Genomic DNA, 26,230 nt, shown 5'->3' on the forward strand with positions numbered 1-26,230 from the left:
ATTTGGACCGTTCATGCGCACGGCAGCAAATTTCAGTCAAGTTTAAACTTGCGCATTCTGATTCAGGTACTTTTTATTTTGTTGCTTGCTCTCTCCTACCGGTTTCCAGTTCATAAGGAGGTTGAATATTTGAGGTTATTCATGAAGGTCCAAAGCAATATCTTTTCACCCAAGTTTGAAACTTGTTGAAGCTTAGAAATAACTTGAGTGTTCCAGTAACAGAACAATAATGGAATAATCCAAAACGGTGCTTCAAAGCTGAGTTTGTGCAAATAAGCCAGTCATTTGAAATGAACTCTAACAACTTTGCCAAAAAGAGAATACCAGGAGCATACTTTTAGCCAGAAATGTACACGCTTCTGTTGTCATGTCACATTTTAGCCACAAGAGCGCGCCAGAGAGCAGCAGAAATACGCTCTCCTGTAGAAATGAATCACTATGGCTCTATGAGGCGTTCCTTTATGTACCGGAGGGAATAAATGTGTACAATAGCTAGAGTTGGATGAGAAAAAGATGAATAAATAAATAAAAATACATATAGATAAGTATGTGTTTACATGTGTAAAAATGAAAGCACAACTTGCTCCAGTTTTCATATCCATTTATGTTGTAGTTGGAGTGTCATTCCAGGAGAGAGGTTAGCACCATTCACACAGGCCAACATTGAGATTTCGCTCCACATTTGTAACATTTCATCCAAACACAACTGTGTTCAACTGCTAATGCGACAGACGTTAGCAGTATCAAGAGACCGTGTAACGCGTAAAAACACAGAGCTGCAGGCAGCACTCCTGTCTGAAAGGTCAGTCTGTGTACAAACAGGGAACAGAAACTCGTAGGAGAGGAAGTATAGAAGGGAGGTTTTTTAATAACCTCAAGCATTTAGTAGAAAAAATAAACATGTGACACCACAATTAAAAGAAGTATATGTATGAAAGTAACCAGGGTATGAGCTTGTAGCTCACAACCAGAAAAAAACAAACACATAAAAACACACAAAAATTTACATTGATGATTGTAAAAAAACAACAACAAAAAACAACAGCTTTTCCATGTAGATGATATAAAATTGTGCAAGGTTTATATAAAGCATTCCACACAGGTGATCCTGAGTGGTGTGGAAGTATTAATCCTCCTTTAAAGAATAGTTAGAATCTTTACCTGAAGAGCTGAACAGCAGCTAATTATTGTAGTGCAAATCTTCACATGCTCTTAATGTCATGATTTAAAGGCTTTCGAACACTGAAAGGGTAGTGTTCACATGAATACATAGGACAGATTAATTCAGTGCAAGGTAGAACTTTTTTTTTTTCTTTTTTTTAAAGGACCATATTATTGCCAGAGGATGCGGCTGTCCTGTTGCTTAAGTCTCTCAAAAACTCCATATGGGATACACTGGTTCCACATCCTGGGATGAGATCAGACAAACAGAGTTAAGGGCATAAAAAAAAAAAAAAAACTTGTGATGTTTAGTAACGTGACTCACCTCAAAGTCTTAACTTTAGAGCACTTTCTCAAACTGGCTCCCAAACTTTGTGCTCCAATATCCGTCATCTTGTTATATTTAATGCTGTCAAATGAGAACAAACAGGGAAACACAAAGCTTGTTAATTAACATGGAACATCTGACCTAAAAGAGCAAAAATACTTTTTTTTTTACACACGATGCTTCTTGAAATCTTTCAGGCAAAAGTTGTTCACATGTTCAAACGTCATTTTCACTTGTTGCAAATAAAAAGTTGTGTAAACTCTTGAAGTGGAGGAAGAATGGCAAAGAATTGTTTTCAAGTTTTTTTTTTTTTTACACCAAAAAATCTGAAAAGTGCGGCATACATTTGTACTCAGCCTCACCAAATCATAACTTTGTAGGGGCATATTTGCTGCCATTGAGATGTTGAAATATAAATTAAATTTTTAGCCATTTTTCTTAGAAAAACAGCTAAATCTCAATAAAATTTACAAATACAAAAAAATTTGTTATGTGTGTAAGCGAAAGCATAAATTGTCTCACTAATTAAATAATTAACAGGGAAAGATTACTGTTGCTTTTCAGAATTTTTTATTTGCATATTATCTGAAAATAATGTGATTTATTTTTTAAAACCGAATGCAAGTGCTTCATATGCAAATTACATTCAGTCAGAGTGCAGAAATCACTGGATTCAGTTCCTTCCTTATTCATCAAACTATCTAAAAATATAAGCTGCCCAAACAGCTCCGTATGCTTTGCATTTCACACGTAGCAAAACTTCCATAAGTTGTCCTGTGCGTTAACATTTCTGACGTCAGAAAGGGACGGAAAACTTACTCGAGGTCTGTAAGCGAAGCCATGTGTGGGAGCACAGCTGCTAAACTCTCTGCCCCTTCGTCGGAAATCACGTTACTGTACAGACTGGAGACCACAAAGATGGAAGTGAAATTTTGTGGTTCAAAAACAAGATGCCACTTATAGATGTTTGTGTAGGCACTCGTTAATATGCAAGATAATGTGCAGACCTCAGACAGTGCAGCTTGGGCAGGTCCTTCAAGGCGAGGGCTAGCTTCTTCACTCCCTGGTCGCCTATGCAGTTCTCGGACAAACTGAAAACAACGAGCTTGTTTAGCTTAGAACATTAAAAAGGAAGAAGGAAAGGGATAGACATGGACTCACTTCAGTACTTCCAGTGAGTGAAGAGAGACTAACGCATTTGCCAGTTTCTCTGCTCCTTTGTCTCCGATCTTACTGTTTTCCACGCTGTAGGACGTTTGACGAAGGGATCGTTAGAAGAGTGTTTTGTGTGAGGAGGCGACTTGAAATGGAGGGATATGTGTACTTACTCCAAGTGCTGCAGGTTATGGAGCCCGGGGAGAAGGTCCCACAGTTTGGGAAGAGCCAAGGGACTGTTTTCTGGGTCAAGCCTTTAAAGAAGAGCGACTGTTACTGTCACCATCAGGATGACATCAATACGATTTTTATTTGTATTACTTTCACTATTTTTCTCCAGTCCTGTTCCAATTACATCACAGAGTTATATTTCCAAGTTACTCACTCAAACTCCAGCTTGTACAGCTCTTTGACTGCTGGCACCCCTTCTGCCAGGAGGGAATTTGATTGGTCGGAGCTGCAGTTAAGTATAAAAATGAATCAAACACTGAACGTTTTAAATGTGCATTGATCTCCGTGTGTGTCTTTTGCACCCCACCTGTCTGAGAGCCTCTTGCTGGTGTGTATGCTGACGAGCCTTTCCAGGTGCTCTATGTGACAGACCTGAGTGGCTTTCAGAGGATGGATCTTGAACTTGGACACCGCTCCTTGCAGGAGACCCTCGTCGCTCCTCTTCTCCAGCTCCTCCCACAGGGTGACGACGTCTGCTATGCAGGCCCTAAGGAACGCGCAGGCTCCGTTTTATACATGTACACACGCTTGATTCAACTTGACGGCACAACAAAAACACAAACTAGACAAGTTATCGTCCAAGTCAAAAGCAACTATTTCCCAGAGTAAAGCAAAGCATAGAATTACCCAAACAGAGAATTCACTCATCTAAACATTGAAAAATTAATATAATTGCATTCTGACATACTGTCCCAAAGTTCTTCTTCATTTTCTTTTAGATTATTAACATCAACCAATTTGGGTTGAGTCTGCATCATTACTGGAATTTATGTTGCAACAATTTTGGAGGCTCAACCGGGACGTACCAGACAATCTATGCAATAGCTTGCAAACTCAAAATGTCCTAGATACAGTTGCTGCAACAGCATGCGAGTGTGCAAACACAAAAACATCCAGAATTTCCCTCCTGCTGCAGTGATCGTATCAGAAACCTAGGATCCCAACATTCATGTGGGTTTTACTCAAACACAGCTCGTCTGCGTCTTGAACGATGTCAAAGAGATATCCGTGGCAGCTGCAGCTCTTTATTCGATCCTTTCTTTGGCCTCAAAGAGAATCAGAGAACCATAACCCTCCAAGTCAGATGTTTTTTAGGTGATAAGTAGTTTTGTGGCTTCGGACAAAATGTGTCAGACTGAGGTAATCTGACTGTACCTATCGGTGTGCAGACACGTGTTTCAAGCATTAAATATAGCTATCGACTCCAGCTAGAACAAATACCTTACTGATGGATTTTTACACGTTAACACAGTACTATCTGAATTCAACACAAATATATCGAAAATGCAGATTTACAGTGTCCTCAACTTACTGAGGCCTTCTTGAGTCCAAATGTCTAAATTTGTCAGATGTTTATCTTAGAATCTTCTAAGCTACCAAATGGTTTATTCTATTTTTTGTTGCATTCTTCTCATCTAGAGACACAGATATTGTACAAAGCCGTTTTCAATTCCTCATGCAAGTTGCAGCGGCTTTCTGCACCATCACACAGTTTTTCAGTTCTGCACGCATCCTTGGGCTGTGACAGATCGGCGTTAGAAAGCTAGAGACAGATGAGGCAACTTTTATTTTTCTCCTTTGTCCTGTGAGTATGCCCCCGTTTAAGCATCTACCTCTACCGAAAGAGGAAAAGCACAGAATCCGGTTTTACATCTGTACAGATCCAGAAGCACGTTTCTTTTAATATGACGTTTGTGGTTTTTTTCAGCTTCTGTCGCAGGCAGGAAATACTAGCATGCTCCTCCTGTGTACGGCAACCGCACAGCCGTGGCAAAATTGTGCTGCATCTTCACCCCTTTTTTTTTTTTTTTAATCATAAATGTGTTTCCTCCTATCAAATACACATTTTTATAAGCACTACTGTACAGCGTGGTAGTGCTTACAGAGTGGCAGAACTTTCCTTAAACGTCATCCGTTTGTCATGTTTTTTTTTTTTTTTTTTACGGAGATACAAAAATGGCCAGAGAATCAAAGCAATCTGGTAAAGTCCAAATTCGAAGATATTTCTCAGGACTTCTATCAAATGGAAAGATTTTCTCTCAACCTAACCTCAAAAACCAATCAAATTAAATGCTATGACAGCTGTGGTATTCTGTCATCACGTCAAGCAGTTAATACTTTCAAGCAGTACTTTGCCTGCTACAGTATATCGTTAGCTTGTATTGCTAACGGTAGTTAGCATTTCATTAAACTATTTCGACTTGGTATGTAGGAACTTTGGATTTAATGTAATTTCAAGTTCAGCCACAGGAGGTAAATAAAACTAAAACATACATTTGATCTATGTTTGCTATTTGCTTTGACTTGTTACTGCTAGTGCTTTGAACTGAAAGTTTTGGATGAAACATCACCCCTGTCCTCATTAACCTAACTATTTTTTGAACATTAACATTTTATGCTGCATTTGCATTTACCGTGCACATTTTCGGGACAAGCTAGAATAATAAAACTTGAATCAAAGCAGACATTAAAACAACTTTGTACTTATGAAAAACAATGATGATGTATATGTGGGCTCTGCAGATCCCATCATAACCATTCCCACAGTCCTGTATCTGCCTCTGTTTCTACTAAACTTCAAATCTAAGCTGAAGAAGTTAATGGCTGAGACGATATTGTGAAGCGGGTCAAAGAAAAAGCAAGCTGCAACCGTTTTGTGAGACTCTTTAGCCTAGCATGGTGGTAGCGATGCTCTGGATTCTCCTTTTAAATTCTGGATGTAACATTATCTGCATCCCTCTTAATTGAAATCTAATATAGCGGTGCACCGATTGCAGTTTTTTTGGCCGGTCACTGATTGCCCATCTTTAAAAATTCTGACCCGATGATTCTGATTTTGGCCTATAACAATTTTTTTTTCTGAAATGTCGCTAAATAAAGCAAGAAAGTTGCTGAGTTGGCAAGAGTGAGGCGACTATTGCTAACTGCAGACGTGCAGACGTGACCCGGTGGGCCGGTCTATCAGGTCAAACCTCTCTCATGTGAGAGCAGGAGAGGACAGTGGCTGATTTTCAGACGTTTGCTTATGAAGCTTACAAATAACTAATTCCAAAAGTTCCCCTGAGAGACACTGAGTTTCAAAACACTGCAATTTGAAAAGTGTGGGACTACACAAATTATAATGATTTCACTTCTTGAATTGGTCATTTTGAATCATTTTGGGAAGAAGTTAGTTTTACCTGTATGTGTTGATGTTGCTGAGGGCCACTAACGTCCTAAGTCCACAGATCTGTATCCCAGAGTCTTCCAGATCCAAACAGAAGCTCCTGCCCTCAGCCCCGCCCGCCCTGCGCGCGTTTTGCACTGTGAACACATCTGGCGGGTTGAGGGGAACGCCCCGAAATGTTAGGAGTTCAGGGAGATTTGATGCCAGATGGGTCAGCATTTTGGCACTGGTGTCCGTCCCGCTCTCTTGGTGCGTGAAACTTGCTTCGTAGACGTAGTTGCACGCCTCCAGGATCTGAGCTGAACTCAAATCCCCAAAGCACAGACCTTCCAGGTGTTTCATCACCAAAGCCTGCTTACTGGCAACCATGTCCCTGAAGACCGTTTCCGAGTATGAATGAAGACTCTGTAGCTCTGTCCTGTTGTGGAACAGGAGGCCTGCGGCGATCCGCTGCGTCAGCTCCATCTCCTCCCTCTGTGGTTTCCGTCGGCCTTTGGCTCCCATCTGGAAAGGCAAGGTCTGGAGAAAGGAGTGGTCTGTCACAGTCCTGGGCAGAGACAAACATTGAACTGGGTGAGGGAAATGAAGAAACAGAACTGAAAGTAAAAGGAAAATAGTGAGAGATGAAAATAACGGCAGAGGCCTGTGGGTGACAAATTTTTATTTTTATGGCCAGAGTTCCTTGTTACCTTGACAAAGACAAATGGACAGCAGCCATGTAACTCTGAAGGAAAGGATTAGCCCACAACAGGATCCCATCTTCACATTCATCAGACGTTTGTGGGTTTCCTCCCTTTTCTCTGTTCTCTTCCTTCTCTACTTTTTCTATCCCTTTGTTAACTTGTCCTCCTCCCTCCGTCTCCTCTCCTTTGGAGGGCGTCCTTCTCATGAGGGACTGAGAAAGCAGCAGGCCCGTCCTCAAGCTGAAGGCTCTGAGTTGGGTGGAGACAGTTCGTCCTTTGGGAACAACAGATGAGTTGGATTTCACCCCCTCCCAGGCTATAGAGCAAAGCTGGGACAGCAGCTCTGATCTGATGGTGTCCTCGCACACGTTCTCCTCAACCAGTTTCTTCTGTCCCTTCGTCCTCCTTGCTCTTTGGTTACCAGAAGCAGCGCACGCTACCGCTCTGGGCCTTGTGCGATTATTTTTCTGTACTCTCCTCCCCTGAGAATTGCTAGAAATGTCTGTATTTTCCATGGGTTCAACTGTGTTCATTTTATTGGCCTCAGGAAGTGACTCTGTGCTTCCTCTGTCTTTTTCCATTTTCAAGCAGAGCACCTTGTGACAGAGTGCAGTTAATGTTCTTGGTAAGGCAGCCTCGCTTTTGCACTGTTCCAAAGCTGCGCACACCAAGTGGCAGAGAGCCGGGTTCCAGCAGAGGAGGTTCAGGTAGCTGCTGCTTTTTAAGAAGTCCAAAGCAGATTCCCTAAGTCCAGGATCGGAAAAATATTGGGAGACGTACGTCTCCACGTTCGCTGGAGTGAAGCCGCAGACCTCCAGAAAGCTGTCCGCGCGCCGGAGCAACTGGCTGGCCGTGCCTCTCGGGCGGGTGGCGAGGAGGAGCGTGCAGCCTGGAAGCAGGACCCTCTGAAGGATGCTGGAGAACAGCTGCTTCACCGTGAAGGCCTGGGCTTTGCTGTCTTTTTGCAGCGAGGCTACCAACTCCTTCTTCTGAGTTTGGAGCAGGACTTCGTAGTGCCGCAGCTCGTCAAACCCATCGAAAACGATAAGCACCCGTTTAGGAGCTGCGAGGATCTGAGCGTAAACCCCATCAGGGTCCGCGCAGCGTGGAGCGAAGGAGGACTGACTGAGCAGCAGCGTCTGGAGGCTGTGGACGGGCTCCGTTAAAGCGAGCTGTTTGCCGTCTAATAGAAAGACAAAGTCAAACTGGGGGATGCAGTCTATGGACCAGTCGAGACACAGCTTCTTGATCACGGTTGTTTTCCCCATGCCAGCATTGCCAAACAGCACGTTGTAGCGTTTCCCATTCAGGCTGTCAAAGATCTGAAAAAAGACAAACACACATTCGTTTAGTCAAAGGAACAAAGTGACGTGGGTTGGTTCTCATTGTCGCAATTGCACCAGTTGCACAACTTTTCGTCGTCCCTCTCTGGGTGCAGAGTTATTGTGTGATCGGTTAGAATTTGGTAGTCGTGTTTGTTTATGTGAAAAACATTCAGAGAACTCAACTTCCAGGAACAGTTTTTTTATTTTTGGCCCGAGAGCACGAGGGATAGTTTTAAAGAGGAAATGCCAGAGAGTGTGGAAAAGTAAAAATGAGATCTTGCAGCTCGTCAGTCCTTATTTCCTCCTCCTCCAAACTTGTGAGCTTGTAAACAGTCTTTTCTTTCCATATTGTACCTGTCGATGTATTTCAATGCCACTGTAAACTGCGCAAAAACACCACGACACACTGCAAAAAGAGGTTTCCCAGGAGTTTGACTCAGTGTGCTTTGTGGACCTGGAAGGGTGTGTGCGAAAACAAATATCCCACAACTATGTGACCAAGCGTCAACTGTTTGACTTCGGCCTGACCCTTTCTGGCTCATAAGGGCGATCTCTTTCTTGTGCCAACTCTACGGTTTTATTTTGCAACTTCCTGAATTTGCTCACACCTAATCCTTGCTGTAAGTGCAGCACGCTTGGGGAATTTATTGCATTTTGCTACCATTTAGATACAATGAATTTATTACTGCTGCATCTCTTAAATCATGTTTCTTGTGAGTCAACCTGCTGCAAGAGCTCACTCAGGTTTCCAAGCTCTCTCCTGCAGGCTTACTGATCATTTTAAGTTTCAGGTAGGTATTTATTTTTCTGCTAATACTTGAAGAGTCTACTACTGTTACTCATACTTTATCAAATATACTCCAATATGCATAAATGCGCACCGTCTTAGCAGAAGACCTTCTCCTGCTTATCGCCGCTCTTGAGGGTACAGCCAATGAACGGCACTCCTGGATTGGTTGCTTTGTAATCAGCAGCCATTGGCTTCTCAAGTAGCATTGCACCTATGTATTCCAGCACTGCAAGATGTATTTTCTTTAGAATATTTAAATGAAAAAATACGCAAATTTTCCACTCATCTGGAATTATGTTCCATAGTAAAATCTGCTACGAGGCGAATCTGTGACAGTAGGCTGGATCCCACTACACTTACTTACTTCATTTTTTTAAGCCATAATGTCCAGCTCCTCAATGATTTTTCTTTTGTCATGGTCACAATTCACAGTTTTGTTTTTTTTCCCTAAATTACTAGTCTATAAAAGAAACACGCTTACCTGACTCTGTCCCATGGAGTTCTTCTGGCGGTCGATGTCTCCAGTTATGATGAGCTCCTTGTCCAGACATCTGTTCGTGTTTTTCCCAGCGCGAGCGATCTCTCTCTGGCTCACACTCACGTTCACGTAATGGGCGTTCATCCTCAGGCCTGCCTCCATATCCTGGCAGACCTGACTCATGTGTATTTTTGACTGCTGGATGTAGTCCTTCACAGCCTCTGCAGAGGAAAAACAAGTGAAGCCAATGCCAATTTATTCAACAAGGCATAATAATTGTGGGGAGCAATGAGAGAAAGTTGCAGAAGCAGACTTACGGGGGATTTCCACAACCACAGGGGACTTTGGCGACTCCTTACATGGGGATACCTCTGAAATGAAATAAGTTGTGTTGTTTTTATGTTGTAGAAAGGGAAAAAAAAAAAAAAATTACCCAGCATGTACTGAGGGTCTGAGAAACACACTCAAGCTTACCGTTTGTGGGGGACAGAGGAGCTGCAGGGGGGGTCGTGACTTTGCTGGCTGTGTCCGACATGGAACCTGGCTGGATTGAACTCATCAGGAAGGGCGCCACTGCACCGTCCGCTACAAACGCAAGAGAAAAATCACACAGACGGATTAATATTTACACAAAGGCACATGAATGTCTCAAGATTAATCCCAAGATTAAGATAAAAAGCAATGCTCACCTGGAGAGAGGGGTGGAACCTGGCGTTTGCGGGTCGGGGAGGGATTAGGAACTGACGGGAAGCAGGATTAGAGAAGACAGCGGTTATTCACTGCAAACAGCTGCCTAACATTCATCTGATGAATTTGAGACGGCTAAAGACAAAAGTATGTTAAAAACATCCACATCTATTATGAATGACAAATGGGATGTTTGCATCAAGCCCATAAAGTGATCATTTTTCACATCTTTTCTTTAAACTTTGGGTGCAGTTGTAAGAAGTTTGTGTTGACATGTACAGTTTCTACTTATTTGTTTAGCTTGTGGTCAAAGTGAGCAACATGCTCTATGACTGGTGAAATCTCTCAGATATTTCCTGTTCAGTTGAGTCAGACGTGTGAATATCGTAACTGGTATAATATGAATGAAAACCTTATCTAGTGAAAATATCTCTTTGAACTGTCATGTTACTAGGTAATCGGTTCCAGATTTACCAGGGATCGATTTAGAAGGTTAGTGTTTGTGAACATCAGTTTTTAAGCTATGTGACAGATTCCAGATTAGATTTAAGCACAGACTGTGATTTGGCCATTTTAGTACATGAATATGCTTTGAAATAAATTCACTTGCAGCTCTAGTTGCATAGGGTCTTTGTGATTTTCTACGGTGATTTATCCCAATCAGTCCTACCATCAACATGCTTCCATTACCGTTGTTTATGGTGTGTTTTGGTTGATGTGCATTACAATCTTTCCGCCACACAGTATTTAGCCCACAAAGTTCATTGCTGGACTCTTTTTCTCAGATTTGTTGAGTGCTGCATGGATATGTGTTTTGTCAACGTTCTGAGGATCTCGGGTCAGTGGACACTTCTCTGATCAACGTTACGCTGCCTATCAAAAGAGGCTCGAGCGTGTCTCGGTAGTAGTACTCTTTCTGTTTTGGGATGACAGACTGAACTGCATTCTGTGAAATATCGCTGCTTTAAATGTCTCCAAAGCTTTAGCCCTGACCTGTCTGCTGCATGAGGCTGTTTGCCCTCTAATGTCCTCTAGCAAACGTCTAACGCCTTTTACGGATGAACTGTATTTATAATGGAATTAAATTACACTTGCTTTTGAGTAGGCAACTTCTGAAAGTAAATGTTTGAGATGGAATTTATATTTAAGGGTATAGCAGTACGAAGAGCTATATGTGTACGACACAGTTTTCCATTTATGCATTTTCTTCCACTTCACAGCTGTGCACTGTTTTGTTCTGGTCTATTACATAAGGTCTTTATGTATTGTTGTCACATGACAAAATGTGAAAAACGTTTGAATGGTATCAATGCTTGGGCAGTGCCTGGCAGGTGAATTGAATAATGTTGCTCTACTTGTATGAAGTTTTGCTGGGAAGCCATAAAAGGGTGCGGGTTTGTTGTTATGAAACATTCAAATGAAACATGATCTTATTGTTTTGGCTCTGACTTCTTCTTACATTGCAAGTGATCCAAATTAAAAAACAGCAATCTGTAAGGATAAAAAGCTGAATTTTTTTTGCATGCATTCTACTAATTTGCCTAATCATTTGTGAAAATTATAACAAATATGTGAATATTATCTTTAGGTCTTAGTATTTGCAGCCCTCTGTTGCGCTCTGACCCAACTTTCAGAAACTCTGATCCAGAGGCTCCATTGTTAAAATCCCAGCAATAGACACTCAAGGATATCTTTATATGTTTTTTTTGTCCACATCCTGGCTGGTCAGAAGTGTTTTGGCTACAAATCAGAGATCTATAAATAGATCCACTATGTTGACAATAATGTTCCGGTTCAGTTCTGTGTTTGAGGATCACAGCAAAACGTGAGCAAAATTTACAGCCAGCCAGTGTTGTTTGGCTACAACTAAAACTGAACACTATAAACTTAACTATTGGACCTTACATGCAGGATTATTTCACAGATTTACTCACCGAAGATGTACGTTGGCGTAGCAGCCGTGTTCGGGAGCGGGAGCCTAATAAGCGGAGGCGGGGAGGAGGATAGCTGGACCACCTTATAAGCAGATGGGTCTGGGATTGTGATGAACTGAATGGGAATGGAATTAGCTGACTGAGGCGGGAACATGAGCAGGTTGCCCGGAGGAGTGGTGGGAAGGCATCCCACAGACTCTGCTGGAACTGACACTGCTTCGGCATCTGCAAAACGACACCAGGTGAGATTGTTACCGTTTTCTACGAACAGGTTTTGTTCAGTGTGGGAGGGCAGAAAGCCTCCCCAGGCTGCAGGCTTATGACAAGAAACATGGGATTTATATTCCAATTTCACAACAAAGAAAAAAAATATGCTAGAGCACTGCACTAAAGGTGCACTGCGATCAGATAAAGTCATCTTTATAAGCTTGAGGGTTATAGAAGCAAAACGTCCATTACCACCTAAAACTGTTAACATCATGCTAACACGTACAACTGAAATAACATAGAGGAAGTCGAGCAGTGGAAGAGTTCTTCTTTTGATTTATCACATCTCAGATCACAAAATAAACTTCCTTTTTCTTTGTCTTCACAACCCAAGTCACATAGAGTAGAAGTCCTTTAAGCCTTCAGTATCCCAGATAAACAACATGTACCTCCTTTGCAGAATAGATGTGACCTGCTCATGTGACCCGTGAAATCTAGGTCACATCAAGTTTTGATGGTTTATTATGTACGTTCTAAAAAAAAAACTGTGGCGGAAACAGTTTTAGTTTTTTGGCTGTGCTGCGTAGCGGATATCCATTCGCTGAAATGCATGTAGTTCCCTTCAAAATAATTTCAGTTGCTATGAGAAACTCACCATGAATGGCAGGTGGCTCAGCAGTTTCTTCCTGGGTTTTTGGTGGTTCTGTAAAAAACACAGGGGGATTAGCCAGCTGCAGACTAACAAAATAAATCTCCAAATAAATTGTGGTCTAAGTGTGACTGTTGCCACCTGAATTGTCTTTAATAGTAGTTTGGTATCACTTATTTACATCAAATCAAGTGATAGGTTTTTAAGAACATTATTTTTGACTTAAAACAGAAATTATTCAAAAGAGATGTTCAGCAGAGGTGATTGGAAAAACCCTATGAACTGAGGTAGACAACAGCGAACCAGCAGCAAGTACAACACTCCATCTGGAATGATGTCATTTCCAGAATGAGAACATTCTGGAAATGACATCATTCTGGAAATGACATCATTCCAGATGTCAGAGGAGTATGACCCAACCAATTGAACATGTTCATATCCATGGGATAGGCTGCATCTAACATCCAAATAACATCCAAACTTTTGTGTTTGCTTTTACAGTAGACTGACGAGCCTCAGTCTAAGAGGTGTATTTACACAGCTGACAAGATCAACTAGCGTAACTTCATTTATTTTTTTATGGTTAAGAGAACTTAGCAACAGCCTCTTGAAAAAGAGTTTGATACTTGTTAATAGCGTAGATGTTAACATTTAAAGTTTGACTTGTTTTGAAATTGCTAAAATCAGCTAAAGAAGCCTGGCTAAGTACTAGCTGTTAGCCTTTCACCAAGAGAGTTTCTTCACTTCGCAAACTATGATATGAGGTTTGCTAAACTGGAAAGTATTGCTGATTATAAACTAAAGTCATACAATGTAAATTCAAACATTCTGACTTTTATTTTTAACTGTGTTTTAGCTGAAAAATAGTGGAGTTGGTGTGCTTGGCAACCTTGCTAACTGCTACTAGCGATGCAAGCTGAATTTTTTTTTAGCACTGCAGCAACACCTTCAATATAAAAAGTAATGAAGTGTCACATTACAGATTAAGTACATGTAAACTGTCAACAGGAAAAGTATATTATTTGTTTCATAAAATGATTTCAGAATCAGCCTGAATTTATATCAGCCATCCTGTACTGAATAGGACGTTATTTTCATTCACTATGACCAGATAGAAAGATGGTTGCCATCAGTCTACCTGGCGACCGTGATTTTATGGTTATTTATTTGTAATTGATTAGAAAGTAGGCCACTAAGTCGTTATATCATAAAACTATATAATGACTTAGAGGCCACAGAACGTGGAATTATGCCTAAGTCTGATTCTTACTAGGTCAAGTTTATCCTATTATCAACCAACAGAAGGGCAGAAAAAAATATGGTCGTTGCCCAACTTATTCGTAACATAGTAATCTGAACTTTGGAATAATCTGACTGACTGTAAAGATGATAACTGATTAGAAATAAAACATCAAGATAGACGTAGGGTGTCACCATGCGCAATGAGTCGATTTATTTGACCGTGTGCATATTTACGTGAACATTTCTCAAAAGACAAAGAATCACAAGCAACCAACGAAATCTGTCACCTGTTGCTTTTTGCCTTTTCACTCTGGAGTCTCCATTGGTGCACTGCGTGGACAGGGCATCTGGAAGAGAGAGATTTAAGATGTAAACGAGCAAACACTACAGACAGGCCTGCTGAACAGCCAAACTTGAGCTCTCTTAACCTCTCTGTCTTTTTCTCTTAGGCTTTATTTTGTCCGATGGCTTCCACTGCTCTCTCTGCTCGTTGTGGTTAGCGGTATCAGAGGCCTCCAGTGCCACAGGAGTGTCACCTGCAGAGCACAGAAGAGGAAGTGTAAAAGTCACCGAAGCGGCTAGCAGACACAGTAGACGGAACGGCTGTTTTTATCATGCCTTTTCAGAAGGGATCTGAAGAAGACGGCTAAGAAGTGTATCGTTTCTAGAGAATTTGGAAGACTCAAAGCGGGAATTGGTGCAAAGGGTGTTTGTTTCTGGCAGCAGCCAGAAACACAAGTGAAAGATAATAACCCACACAAAAATAATAATAAAAATTTTAATTCCTTATATGAAGTAAAAGACCCCATGGCAGTGTCCATGACAAACTAAAATTTATTTATGCTTGAGTTCAATATCACATATTGAACTCAACCACATCATAAGAGTTAATGGCTCAATTCTTTTCTTTTTTGGGGGCTTTTTGTTTTTGCTTTTATTTTTTTATATACAAGACAATAACCAAAATAGATGCTCACTGTTTCGGGTGATTTCATCAAGGCAGTCAGGCCCCAGATCTTGACTGAAGAGCAGATTTGAGAAACTGAAGATTTGAGAAACTGCAAATAAATAATTATTAATATAATTATTTTCAAAAATTGGGCAGAATTGATAAGGTAAGCCACAAAGCGTCAACGTTTACTACTTACGTAAATATTCATCATCCCAGCAATGGTCTGCTATATGACCTGAAACCATAATTTTTGATAATGAGTGTTTTAATGTAAAAAGGAGGAGACATATTGTAAAGCACTGGTGGAAAAGAATCAAAACTACAAACCCAAATCCAACAGGCCCGAGGAATCCTGGTCGTTTTCTTGCATCTTGGCATCTAACAACCAAAACACAGAAGTAATAAGAAAAACACAAAGGCTGATGAGTAAGTCTGCCAATTAAAAACATTACAAAAGACGCTTTAACAGACAGGTTTGGCTGAGCTCATTTTCTCACATGAACTATTTCTGGATGACAACGATGCAATTCTCTACTCACTTTATTGAGAAAACCAGCTCTGCTAACCGCCACCAACCAGTGGGACCGGTCTCTTCTTTTTCTTTCTATCTTTGAGAACGGCCATATTGATAAGTAAGAAATATTTCCAACAGAAAATAACTACAGACATACTCAAGCCTCTTCACAAAAAGGTGCAATGCAATTTATGCATTAAAGTGTATTAACTCAGCTTATTATCTGCATTACAGACAAATCTGAACACTTCTGTATGATTGTATTACCACAGCTTGGCCTAATTTCTTACACACCCATTTCTAAGAATTTGCAACCAAACCGAGGATTCATTGTCCAGATATGGAGAAAATATGGAGCAGTGGTGGGCCTTTCCACCAGTCGCCGTGGAGCCTCCCTTACTAAATCAATTCTTTTACACATTGGACATTTTCATATTTCTACATTGGGGTAGACTGAATAGCTGAAATCAGATTATCTTTGTCTCATAAATAATCCGTTTGATGATCTGAAACATTTAAATGTGACAAAAAAGCAAAAGCCAAGGGAGTGTAGTGGGACACAAATGCTTCTTCACAGCACTAAATATGACGACATTGGCAATGAAGAGGTTAATGAAGGACAGACTGAAAATAAAAAGACTGTGAATCCCCGTTTGGACACTAAAGGATGTTTGGAAAGTCAGCTGGGAATAAAAGAGGAGGCTGGAGCACAAGTAATGACGGGATTCAGGAAAGTACCAAAATTTAAATAAATACAACAGTATTTATTAAATACCAATACATTTTCAATTGTGTCCTACATGCCTAAAATTGCACTGTGGTAAGGCTGCGCCGAAGATCCACCCAGCTGAAATTTGAAAGACAAATTCTTCATTTTATTGATAAATGAAAAGCGAAAACAACGTCCAACTCTGGCCAAGAATTATTCGGAAGCAGAAACTCACCCCAACTTCAAGAGACCTCGATTGTCTACGGCCACGACTGTGCGCTTATAGGCGTTTGTTTGAAAATATCCGAATGTGCCTATTGGAAACGAAATGAAGCCTCCAGGGTATTTTGTTTTTTTTTCAATTCCTGTTTATCTCGATCTCACCTTGAACTTTGCCTTTCGATTTAGCCAGTACAAAGCCAAAACACACCCACACTTTGCTATAAAGATCACACAGAACAGGTGATCTTTGAAACTTGGATAGAAGACTATAAGGCATGCCAGGACAGGTAAGCTATAAAATGCCAGTCTCAGTTAGTGCCTTATCTATATGGAAATCAAAACCCCCCCCATATTATAGAAAAAAGAAATCCCAGCCAAAACAAAACAATGGCCTGGCATACACAATGACTGATCAGAGGAGAGTCACTTTGTTTTGGTTTTAAGAATATTTTCAGCATTAGTCACCTTTATTTACTAGCAATCAGGCACGAAGAGGACAGAGAGGGGATTAGAGCGAAGATATGTGGCAAAGGAAACACAGAAGGCTGAGTTGAGGTCTGCGACCTCAACCCACTGTGCCACACGATGCCCTAAAGGAGACTCTGTTTAACGACAAAATAACAGCTGCGACGGAAAATGATCACTCTTCTTTAAATGAATGCAAAGACGACATTCAAACGTGAATTTTGTGGTCAAGTTTTAGACACGCTTCATCAAACTGTCTGAGGTTCTCATCATCTTCACCAAACTGCGTATGTGACCTTTTAATATTGGCTAAAAGATGTTGTCTTGTAAGGCAATATGCTTTTTCTTCAACGTACAATTCATTGATGGCACATACAGTTACCCAGAATTCACTGGTGCATGTAGAACTTGGAGTTACCGCCGTTATCTTGAAATCGTGACCTATCTTCTATTGAATATGTAATTTGAAAGCTGCACAAACATTTCGTTAACAGACTTTATGACATAATAAGTCCTCTCTTGAACTTCCCCACCATCACAGACATTTTTGTCCTTTTCATGGACAGCATGCCATCCTGAAAATTAAAACGCAGAAACTTCCCCTGATTGGAATAAGCAAAGCTTTGCTGCATCTCCTTTTTAAAGAATGATTTATAAAATTCCCTGAGGTGTAAACAGTCCTTAATCATTAAACAAGAGCAGAGGATGAAAATGGACTAGGAATAAAACCATTATGAGGTCAAGCCTGCACATATCCACTTCACCAAAGAGTCACTTTGCAGCTTTATGCTGATCTGATTTCTCAGAACTAATAAGTCAATAGTAAAAATATACGGAAATGCGTTTGTTGGACATTCTTTTATTTATTTATTTATTTATTTATTTTTTTGCTTTTAATATTGGGTTTGAAAGTGGGGGCAGATCATTTTGTGATCAATTTTGCCACCAGCGATGAGCAACTGCAGCAGCCTTGAGCTAACTCATACCTGACATGGCTAACATTTCATATTCACCTTAACAACAGACCATTCAAAGTAATTTCTTTAATTCTACCCATATTCTTCTGTGAGAAAATGTGCTTATGTGACACCAATAAACAACATCCCACATGAAGTTCAGTCAGAGTTGTTTTTTTTTTTATTGTTTTTTTTATGAGTCAACACAAAAAAAAGGAAAGAAATGGGAAAATGGTGTAATACAAAAAAATAATTCTCTCCAGAATGCATGAAAATACTCAACTATACATTTATAGTTATAAATGTATAACTATACATTTGGATATTACTTTTGCCCTTATTAAATTGCATTGCATGGATGTAAACATGTGGTCATGGCCTAACAAAGAGACACAATGTAGGCAACAACTTCTAACTTTGCTCACATCTCTAAATTAAAATGTGACAGTGAGGTCAGAAAAAGTATTTGTGGCGTTGGAGAAATGTAGGCAGTACAGACGTGTCACTCTTTTTTTTTCCCCCCCCATTAAATCTCAACCAAATTTGGTCTTCATGTCCAGCAACCCAGAGACGTCATTAGCAGAGATGTTGTTCATCAAAAGCAAGGGGTTTTACCTGACAGCCCAGTCCAGCATGGCTCTGAATTTAGCATCACGTTTGTTTACTCACACGACATATTAATGTCAAAAGCAGGAAGTGAAAACAGGCTTTATTTACATCTCCCTCTACCTTCTGCTTCTCATTGATTAGCGTGAAATATTATTTTCAAATCAAAGAATATGTGCATGTTTATCCAATTTCGGGACTTGCGTGTACTTTTATTTTTTATTTTTTAAATTTGCGTAGCAATAAAACCCGTTGCCAGTGTGTGAAGAGCTACACATCAACTCCAAATGTGGGTTTGCAGATTGTTGGACAGTCAAACTCTTAATAGTTTAGGGGCAAAAGTCGCATCTGTTTGCTCGTATCAGCCATGCGCAGAGCAGAGCAGAGCTAAATCCTTGAAAGGGAAAGTCCAAAACTTTCTGTGCACACTCAACTTTCTAGATACGCGCAAGTTTGCGACCGCCATGTTATAGTTTCACCTTGACTGTGTTGTAACGAGAAAACACAGGTGGTCTCTGAATTTCCCATCATCCCGCATGGGCAGAATAATTTGTTTTACATTTTTATTTCTTATGTTTGTTTTATTCTATTTTGTTTTGTTTGTTTTCTTGATTGTCTTTTCAGTCTGTTCGAAATAAATAAATAAATAAATAAATAAATAAATAAATAAATAAATAAATAAAATCTTTCATCGACCAGCAATTCAATTGTTGTTGCTTCTGTGCATGCCAGAGTGAGAATTTGATTACATACATGCGCAATAGAGTCCGCATTTTAGTGCTTCTGGATTTAAAGTTAAACAGGCTTAACAATAAAATAAATGATGGCTATGCATTTAGGATTATTCGAGGTAAAAAAAAAAAAATAAATAAATTTAAAAAAAACTTCTGAAATTAATGTGATCATTATAATCTTAAGCTTAAGTCACGCAAAGATATTTTCCTCTTTATTACCCCCCAAAATTAGCATAAAATATTTAAGTCTTATGACCCTATGCGTAAGCACGTTGAAAATGCGCACCCAACCTGTCCCGTTATATGAAGGACAAATAATTTACCTGTCGAGTCTCCCTGGACGCTGCTCAGGACCTCGGAACTCTCTCGTGTATTTTGCTGCATTTTCTTCTATGTTGTGGCATATTTCATGCCACACATCACATCAAACGCTCCAGACAGCCTATCCTATCCTCGGATAACCCGCAGCCCCACTGCGTATAGGCGCAACAGCATCTGCCAGTTGAATGGGCTTTTGCTTTCACTTTTACCAGGACGCCAAGCTGCGGGGCTTGGTTTGCACCACGGTGGGCCAAGACCGCATCGTCTGCGTGCACATGCATAACCGTACTTTCGTTTTTATGTCTCAGACAAGAGGCAACAGAACTCAAGAAATAAAAGAAATGAATAATAACTATCTAGAAAGAAAATCATGGTGCAGCTATACTTTAATTTGCCGTTGAAAACAGGTTTGGTATATGCATACATCAGCACCGAGTCTAATAAACCTGAGGGAAAAACAAACAAAGCTGCCACACCTCCCTCTGTCGATTAACTGCACACAGTGCTGTGAGAAAACATTTGTCCTCTTTCTTCTGTTTAGTTTTTTTCTCACCCCATAAAACAAACTTTAACAGACAAAGATACCGAGGAAAATAACAGGTAACGCTCAGATTATTATCTTTATTTATTAAAATTACAACTTAACGTTTTGCCTTCTTTGTTAATCATTTACTGTAAATAGATTTTGGTTTTAATTTCAATGGCCTGGCTTGATTACCTGTGCAACCGGTAGAATTGTAAAAAGCTCAAATCAAGCTAAAAGTTCACATTAGTCCCCAAGTCTATAGTGAAACTCAAGTCATTGTTGTCCTTTATTGTGGAAAGAGTTACAAATCCTTTTTTTAAATTATTATTTTAAGTACAGTGAGACCCAACATTCCAGAACAAAGACATCATCACACTGGCAGCTAAAAACCTTGGGGGCAGGATATCAGGCAGGATACAATGGCTATCTCTTTTCGGTGTTATTGTCAAACACACCTCGGCTTTCCCCGAGGTAAAACGGTGTTCTGAAACAAAACAGAAAGTCTATCACTAAATGGCTGAAAAAAATGTTAATGGAAATAATGAAGAGCTTGGATTGGCTGCGTCAATGTCTTACTTAAATCCACTTAAGATGATATGGAACGACCTTGGAAAAGACAGCTCCTGCTCAAAATCCCTGCAACATGTCTGAAAACAATTCTGAAAGGGACTCCTCGAGTGTGTAAATCATCCACTGTCTGCTCCCACAAAGCAGCCATTGCTATGAATTGGATTGCTAAATATCTTTCTGATAACACCTGTTATTTGTAAAGCCTATAAAAACGTTACCTCTGCCCCCTTGGCCGTTTTACCCATTTCATTGCTTTTAAAAAAAATCAGTCATTATCAAATTTGGCTTAGGTGACAGAAAATACAATAACACATTTAATGTCAAAGTGAAAACTAATTTCTGCAAAAATAATAACATACAGTTATGTAATGTGAAACATATGATTACATAAGCATCCACTCCATTGACAACGACTGACCTAATTTAACAGAGGTCCAACCAGTCAGTGCTAGTAAAGGAGATCGCCAAAATGCAGTGACTGTATCTCAAGACATTCTAGGTAAAGACGCCTGTCCACTCTCTGGTTAATCAGCATTCCTGGCTACAATTATGGCATGAATGCAAAACAACAACAATAAAATCTGAGAAAAGGTTATTGAGAAGTATTAGTCACGGTAAAGATACCAAAACAAATTTCTACGGCACTGAACATCCCCTGGAGTTCAGTTAAATCCATCATCCAGAAGTTGTAGGAATATGGCCGACTAAGACTGAGATTATTTAACTAATTGTATTACAATGTTTCATTTCATGTTACATGGCAACACGCTTAAAAACATGGCTTAAAACTGGGAAACATTTAAAGGTTTTAACGACTATTAATCATAAATAACTGTCTCCTTTCTTCTCGATACAGTGGTGCCAATGTTTGAACTCCTAAGATCATATTTCTAGCAAGAAACCCACCAACACACACAGTTCATCTGACCTAACATAACACTAAGCACAGGTGTTGCGTGGAAAGTACCTGCCCTGCTTGCTCAACAATGATAACAACTCCCTATATGGGTTGGATCACCCAAACTAATACCGGTCCACCTTTAGCAGTGTCCTTTTTGCCTCTAAGCTCTTAATGTTTACAACAGTGCTGAAAACATCTTTATCATTTATTTGTGTACAATAAAATGTGCAATTGAGAATAAATAAAACCACAGCAGGAGACTTATGGGAAAGCTGATTGTATCCACATTACTGAGTTGCATGCCGGAAATATTTGATGAGCCAAAACTATTTGGACTTGGTCCCCTGCAAAAACCCGGTTTAGTGAAAAGTGTTAATAGGTTTTACAAAATCCGGATTTGCTATGGTTAAAATCTAAGAGTTGATATCATGTGCTTTTTTTTTTTTTTTTTTTTTTTTTTTAAACTGTCCTCAGAAGACCTTTCCTAAAACGCCACTGGCTTTGATAAAACCTTGCAGTACTTCCCTACAATCGTTTAATTCAGAAAGTCTGCTTTGAATCACAGATTATCCAAGAGCTGAATAAAACTGAAAGGGATCTAAGAAGTCATAGCCCACCACTCGCTGATGCAAGATGAAACTGAAAGTAAACTCTACCATCCCCACAAGGCGTTCACCAAAAATAAACTGCCTGGCAGGTTAACAAGTCAACAGAAAGCAGACTTTCGGTTCTGGAAAAAGGAGGGGAGGAATGGAAAGTACCTATATATCCAAGAGGAGAAAAAAGAAAAAAGCTCTCCAACTAGAATATACTACTAGAATATTATGATAGTACTAGAATATTATAATTGCTTTTACAGAAAACTCCTGGTTTTCCACTTAAATAAGATCAAGAGCACAGAGAATAGAGGATTGCAGGATCTAGCCATACTAACACTGGAATGTTAAAATCGAAACCACTTTTTTCAGGATTCGAAACGTTGAAACTCTCAGCTGTCCCATTTACCTGTAATTTGAACCCAAATACTTTAAATGATGATGATGAACAAACTTACCACAATGTAAATCCGTCTTTTCTTGGAATTCTCCATCTTGGTTATACATTTCTGCATCTTCTAGGTAATCTGTAAATCCTTCTGCGAGACTATAATGAGAGGCATCTTGCAGATCAGTTCTGCTGTCTTCAGGCACATCTGAATGTAGCAGGTCCCTGAAAGTGGCTTCAGACAGTCCTGACTGTGTTCCACATTGTTGATATGGTGCATCTGGTGTGGAACAGAACAGGTCATCCACTTTGTCTGCAGTCTTGCCAACTGGACACAGAACGTCGAATTTGCCCTCCAGTATTTGGGTGATGTATCCCGCCTCCGTTGCTTCGCAGGCTTCAACAGGTGAGGCGTTTCTTGTCGCTCCAAGGATCCTGAAGTCGTCCGCATTGAACACAGCAACCCCGCTGAGGGTAGAAAAGTGAAGCCCTTCTCGTTCTGACCTGCCTGCGTCTGTGTCACACGCAAAGCTCAGCTCTTCACACTCAAAGTCGCCAACGCAGGTGTCAAGTGAACTGCAAGCGGCTGCAAGCTCCATTTCCTCCTCCTTGTCCAAAACGACACTCTGGGCTTCACCCTCCAGCATCATCCTGTCGCTTATTGAGCAGCTGCTTGGCCCACAGGGCAGCAGGGTCTGCAACATCCCTCTCCCTCTGTCCCAGTTCTGCCACAGAGGAACAGCTATCCTCCTGGCCGATTCCTCTAGCTGCTGTAACCACACCTCCTCACTTTCCTCATTCCCCATGTTTATGCTTTCATTATCACTAGGAGGCTCACTCCTTGCACCGCTCAGCAGTTCTGCTTTTTCATCAATGGATCTGAGAGTGCAGTCATAGGAAAGAGGGTCTTGGTTGAAGTAGGACATGTCCATTAGAACTTCTTCCAATAAATCCTGCATTTCCTCCTGATTTTGCTGCAGAATTTCATGTTGGAGCCACTTGTTCTTCTCCAGGGTAAATCTTGTGCTGTTTGGTTCCTCTATTAATGAGACCGATTCTGTTTGTTCCACATTGTGGTCACCAGCGAGAGATTTCGATCCGCTTGTTCTGACTCGGCTCATCGGTTCTTGGTTGAGGTCCAACTGAGCCACGGATCCTGGAGTGTTTAAGTCCTCATCCAGCTCGACGCATCCTGGTTTGCTCGTGAATTTAGGCACAATGCCATCATTGAGCCAGTGCAGATTCAAACTGTTCCTGTATGCCTCCGAGATGATCCCCTCTTCCACCAGACCCTCCAGCAGAGCGTGAACCTCACCGGGCAGCGCCACGGTGAGGACCGACCTCACCTGGTTCAGGACCTCGGCGAACTGAGCCATGATGTGGACACCGGCCGCCAAGGCATCCAGCTCCAGTTAGTGAGATGCCATCTGATCAAGACGATAGATTTCGTATGTATTTTTTTTTAAAGGGACACTGCTTTTGTCCAGGAGGAGGTTTCAAATCGAGTGGGGGTGGTGTTTCATGGTTGGAGTGGGAGGTCTGCTTCAGAACCGACGGGAATGCATGCACCAGACTGGAGGTGGCAACGTCATACGCGGTATTAATAGTAGTTGGAAGTGAAATTTTGTAAAGCTTGCACAACTGTGAAGTCAGGAGCCATTTCTCATTTACTTTATGTAAAGTTTATTTATTTTTTGCTTTACAAAAAAACAAAAAAAAATCTAAATGACTTGAATAGGAATTAGTTTCAGAAATATTTCTGATATTTTGCTGTTTTTTTTTTTGTCATTTAAAAATAAAAGACCAAAAACAGATATTCTTTGATGCAGAAGGATACTAAATACTGAAATCATCACAGTAGTTTATTATTTGCATTGTTGCAACATGCAACATGAAAACACAGTCAGCTGATTCAATACTATCTCTTCCACCCAAGGACTTTCACACAATGCAAGAGGATGTAGTCTGGGGCAACACTTCCCTTAAATATTTGATCTCCAGACATAACCTGCTATGTAAGCTGTGGGTTTTATACACAAATTTGTCAATAATTCCACATAGGCAGTTCTTTACTCTTAAGCCCGCTTGCATGATCTGGTCAACAAAATAAGTTTTGCAAACAAGTGTCAACAGAAGAATACATGCCAATCTACTGCTATAATCTCTTTGAGGTGCTGGAACTGGTTTGGCTAAATGTTACGGGCAATAATGACTCATAAAAAAAATATATTTAGTGCTCTCCAGCCACACCCTTTGCTCCATATGTTTTGTATATTTAGAGACTTAATCATAAAGAGCTAATTTGCTTGGAATTGGGGTTTAAAATTGGTACCCATAAATAAAACAAAACACCTGTGTGCTAGTATATTAAAAATGACAAATAAATTCAACTTTGCTTTGACACTACAAAACAGACCCTAACATTATAATCTTTAATTTAGTGGGATGATCTGCTCAGAATATTTGATCAACGCCAAAAACAACAAATAAATTTGGCATTGTTTTCTTATTAAACTGCTGGGGGAGTAAAAAAAGCAAAAGGTTTTTAAACCACAAATGTCTTGCTTTATGCATTCTTTCAAGACTCTTTATAAAGCAGATTCTGAATATCACCATAAGTGAAATGCCAAATATTATGTTTTTATGCAAATTATTCTTTCAAAAGGTTTTCAAATTAGATAAGCAATGTTAAAGGAGGCTGTCCCATAAAATTTTTGAAAATTTAGCAGGAGATGAAATTCAGTGATGGCATATTCTCTATGTAAACCGATTATTAAAAAAATAAATAAATAAAACAAGAAAAAAAAAACTGTTCTAACAGAATCAAGCCGAGTAGTGAAATTTATGTCAAAAAATTAGACTTACAGCTACTTCCATTCACTGCAGATACGTTATACAGCAACACTGTTTAGCCACAAACACCAGGTATTATGGCTGCAGGTTCTGGGAGAGAAGGCAAAGCTTTTAGTCAGACTAAAAATACTGGTTAGGACCAGGCATGGGTCAAGCATGAGATTCTCACAGTATAACAACCTGTGAGTAAACATAAAAAAAAATAAAAAAAAAACTGAGTACAAATCTCAGTATCAGATTTTCACAAAGCTTTAAAACAATGCTTTTAAAAACTTTTTAAACCTTTGGTACACATCCCAATACCTGTATTTGGTACATGCTTAGCAGAAAACATAACATCTACCTCAATGGTGCTCCAATTTTAGTCTTTAGAGTAAAAACGCTTGTTGTAAGCAGTCATTCACCAATGTTTTAGAGAAATGAGAGATTGGCCTTACCACAGAGCGCTTTTAAATCCCTGTGTAGGGTGTTAGTTTGTTGGATCTCCAAGCTACTGCTCTCACACATTTTTTTTTACCATCACAATTCTTCACTTTGGGGATCAGGCTGGTGATGAACATTTAAAAATCACACTGATATTTTGGGGTGAACATTGCGATATGTTGTGTCATTTCTACCGCACTCTTGGTTGCCAAAAGAATAATAATAATAAAAAGATTAAATAAATGCGCACAAGCTGCCGAAACAGAGACAACAATCCAATTTTACATCATTGAGATTGAACTGGAAACGTGTTCCTCGTGTTTACGTGACAAACATACGGAGACAGGTCAATGCACACGTTAAATCACTGTGACCAAGGCTCAGATTGTTTTGTTTGTGTTGTAGCTGGGGAGGTTTCACATGTGTTTTTTCTGTGAACCCTGGAGGAACTACATCTA

General features: G+C 40.1%; 1 protein-coding gene across 2 annotated transcripts; it reads right to left on the reverse strand.

The window, feature by feature from the left end:
* Nucleotides 1-584: 584 nt before the first annotated feature.
* LOC106947621 (class II major histocompatibility complex transactivator) lies at nucleotides 585-23,970 on the reverse strand. 2 transcript variants are annotated; one of them, XM_015032751.1, is made up of 22 exons: nucleotides 22,567-23,970; nucleotides 15,316-15,366; nucleotides 15,185-15,223; nucleotides 15,014-15,094; nucleotides 14,465-14,572; nucleotides 14,324-14,383; nucleotides 12,801-12,848; nucleotides 11,939-12,163; nucleotides 10,007-10,057; nucleotides 9,792-9,902; nucleotides 9,635-9,688; nucleotides 9,321-9,538; nucleotides 6,731-8,046; nucleotides 6,055-6,588; nucleotides 3,183-3,362; nucleotides 3,030-3,101; nucleotides 2,818-2,898; nucleotides 2,651-2,734; nucleotides 2,497-2,580; nucleotides 2,309-2,392; nucleotides 1,487-1,570; nucleotides 585-1,408 (listed from the first exon to the last, which is right to left on the reverse strand). In XM_015032751.1, the coding sequence occupies exons 1-22, from the start codon at nucleotides 23,870-23,872 to the stop codon at nucleotides 1,333-1,335; spliced, it is 4,947 nt and encodes a 1,648-aa protein (XP_014888237.1). In that variant the 5' UTR covers nucleotides 23,873-23,970; the 3' UTR covers nucleotides 585-1,332. The 2 variants fall into 2 exon arrangements, with proteins under 2 accessions (XP_014888237.1, XP_014888238.1); XM_015032752.1 differs by lacking the exon at nucleotides 22,567-23,970 and adding an exon at nucleotides 19,518-19,794.
* Nucleotides 23,971-26,230: the final 2,260 nt, after the last annotated feature.

This window comes from Poecilia latipinna, unplaced genomic scaffold, assembly GCF_001443285.1.
Source record: "Poecilia latipinna isolate Pla-1442-1.1 unplaced genomic scaffold, P_latipinna-1.0 Scaffold249, whole genome shotgun sequence".
NCBI classification, from domain to species: Eukaryota; Metazoa; Chordata; class Actinopteri; order Cyprinodontiformes; family Poeciliidae; genus Poecilia; species Poecilia latipinna.

Coding starts and splice junctions, on each gene's coding strand:
- LOC106947621 (XM_015032751.1), bottom strand. CDS start 23,872: ATGGCTCAGTTCGCCGAGGTCCTGAACCAGGTGAGGTCGGTCCTCACC. Junction 10,058..11,938: donor TACGCCAACGTACATCTTCG/GTGAGTAAATCT, acceptor GCTTCCCGTCAG/TTCCTAATCCCTCCCCGACC. Junction 2,899..3,029: donor CTGTACAAGCTGGAGTTTGA/GTGAGTAACTTG, acceptor TCTTCTTTAAAG/GCTTGACCCAGAAAACAGTC.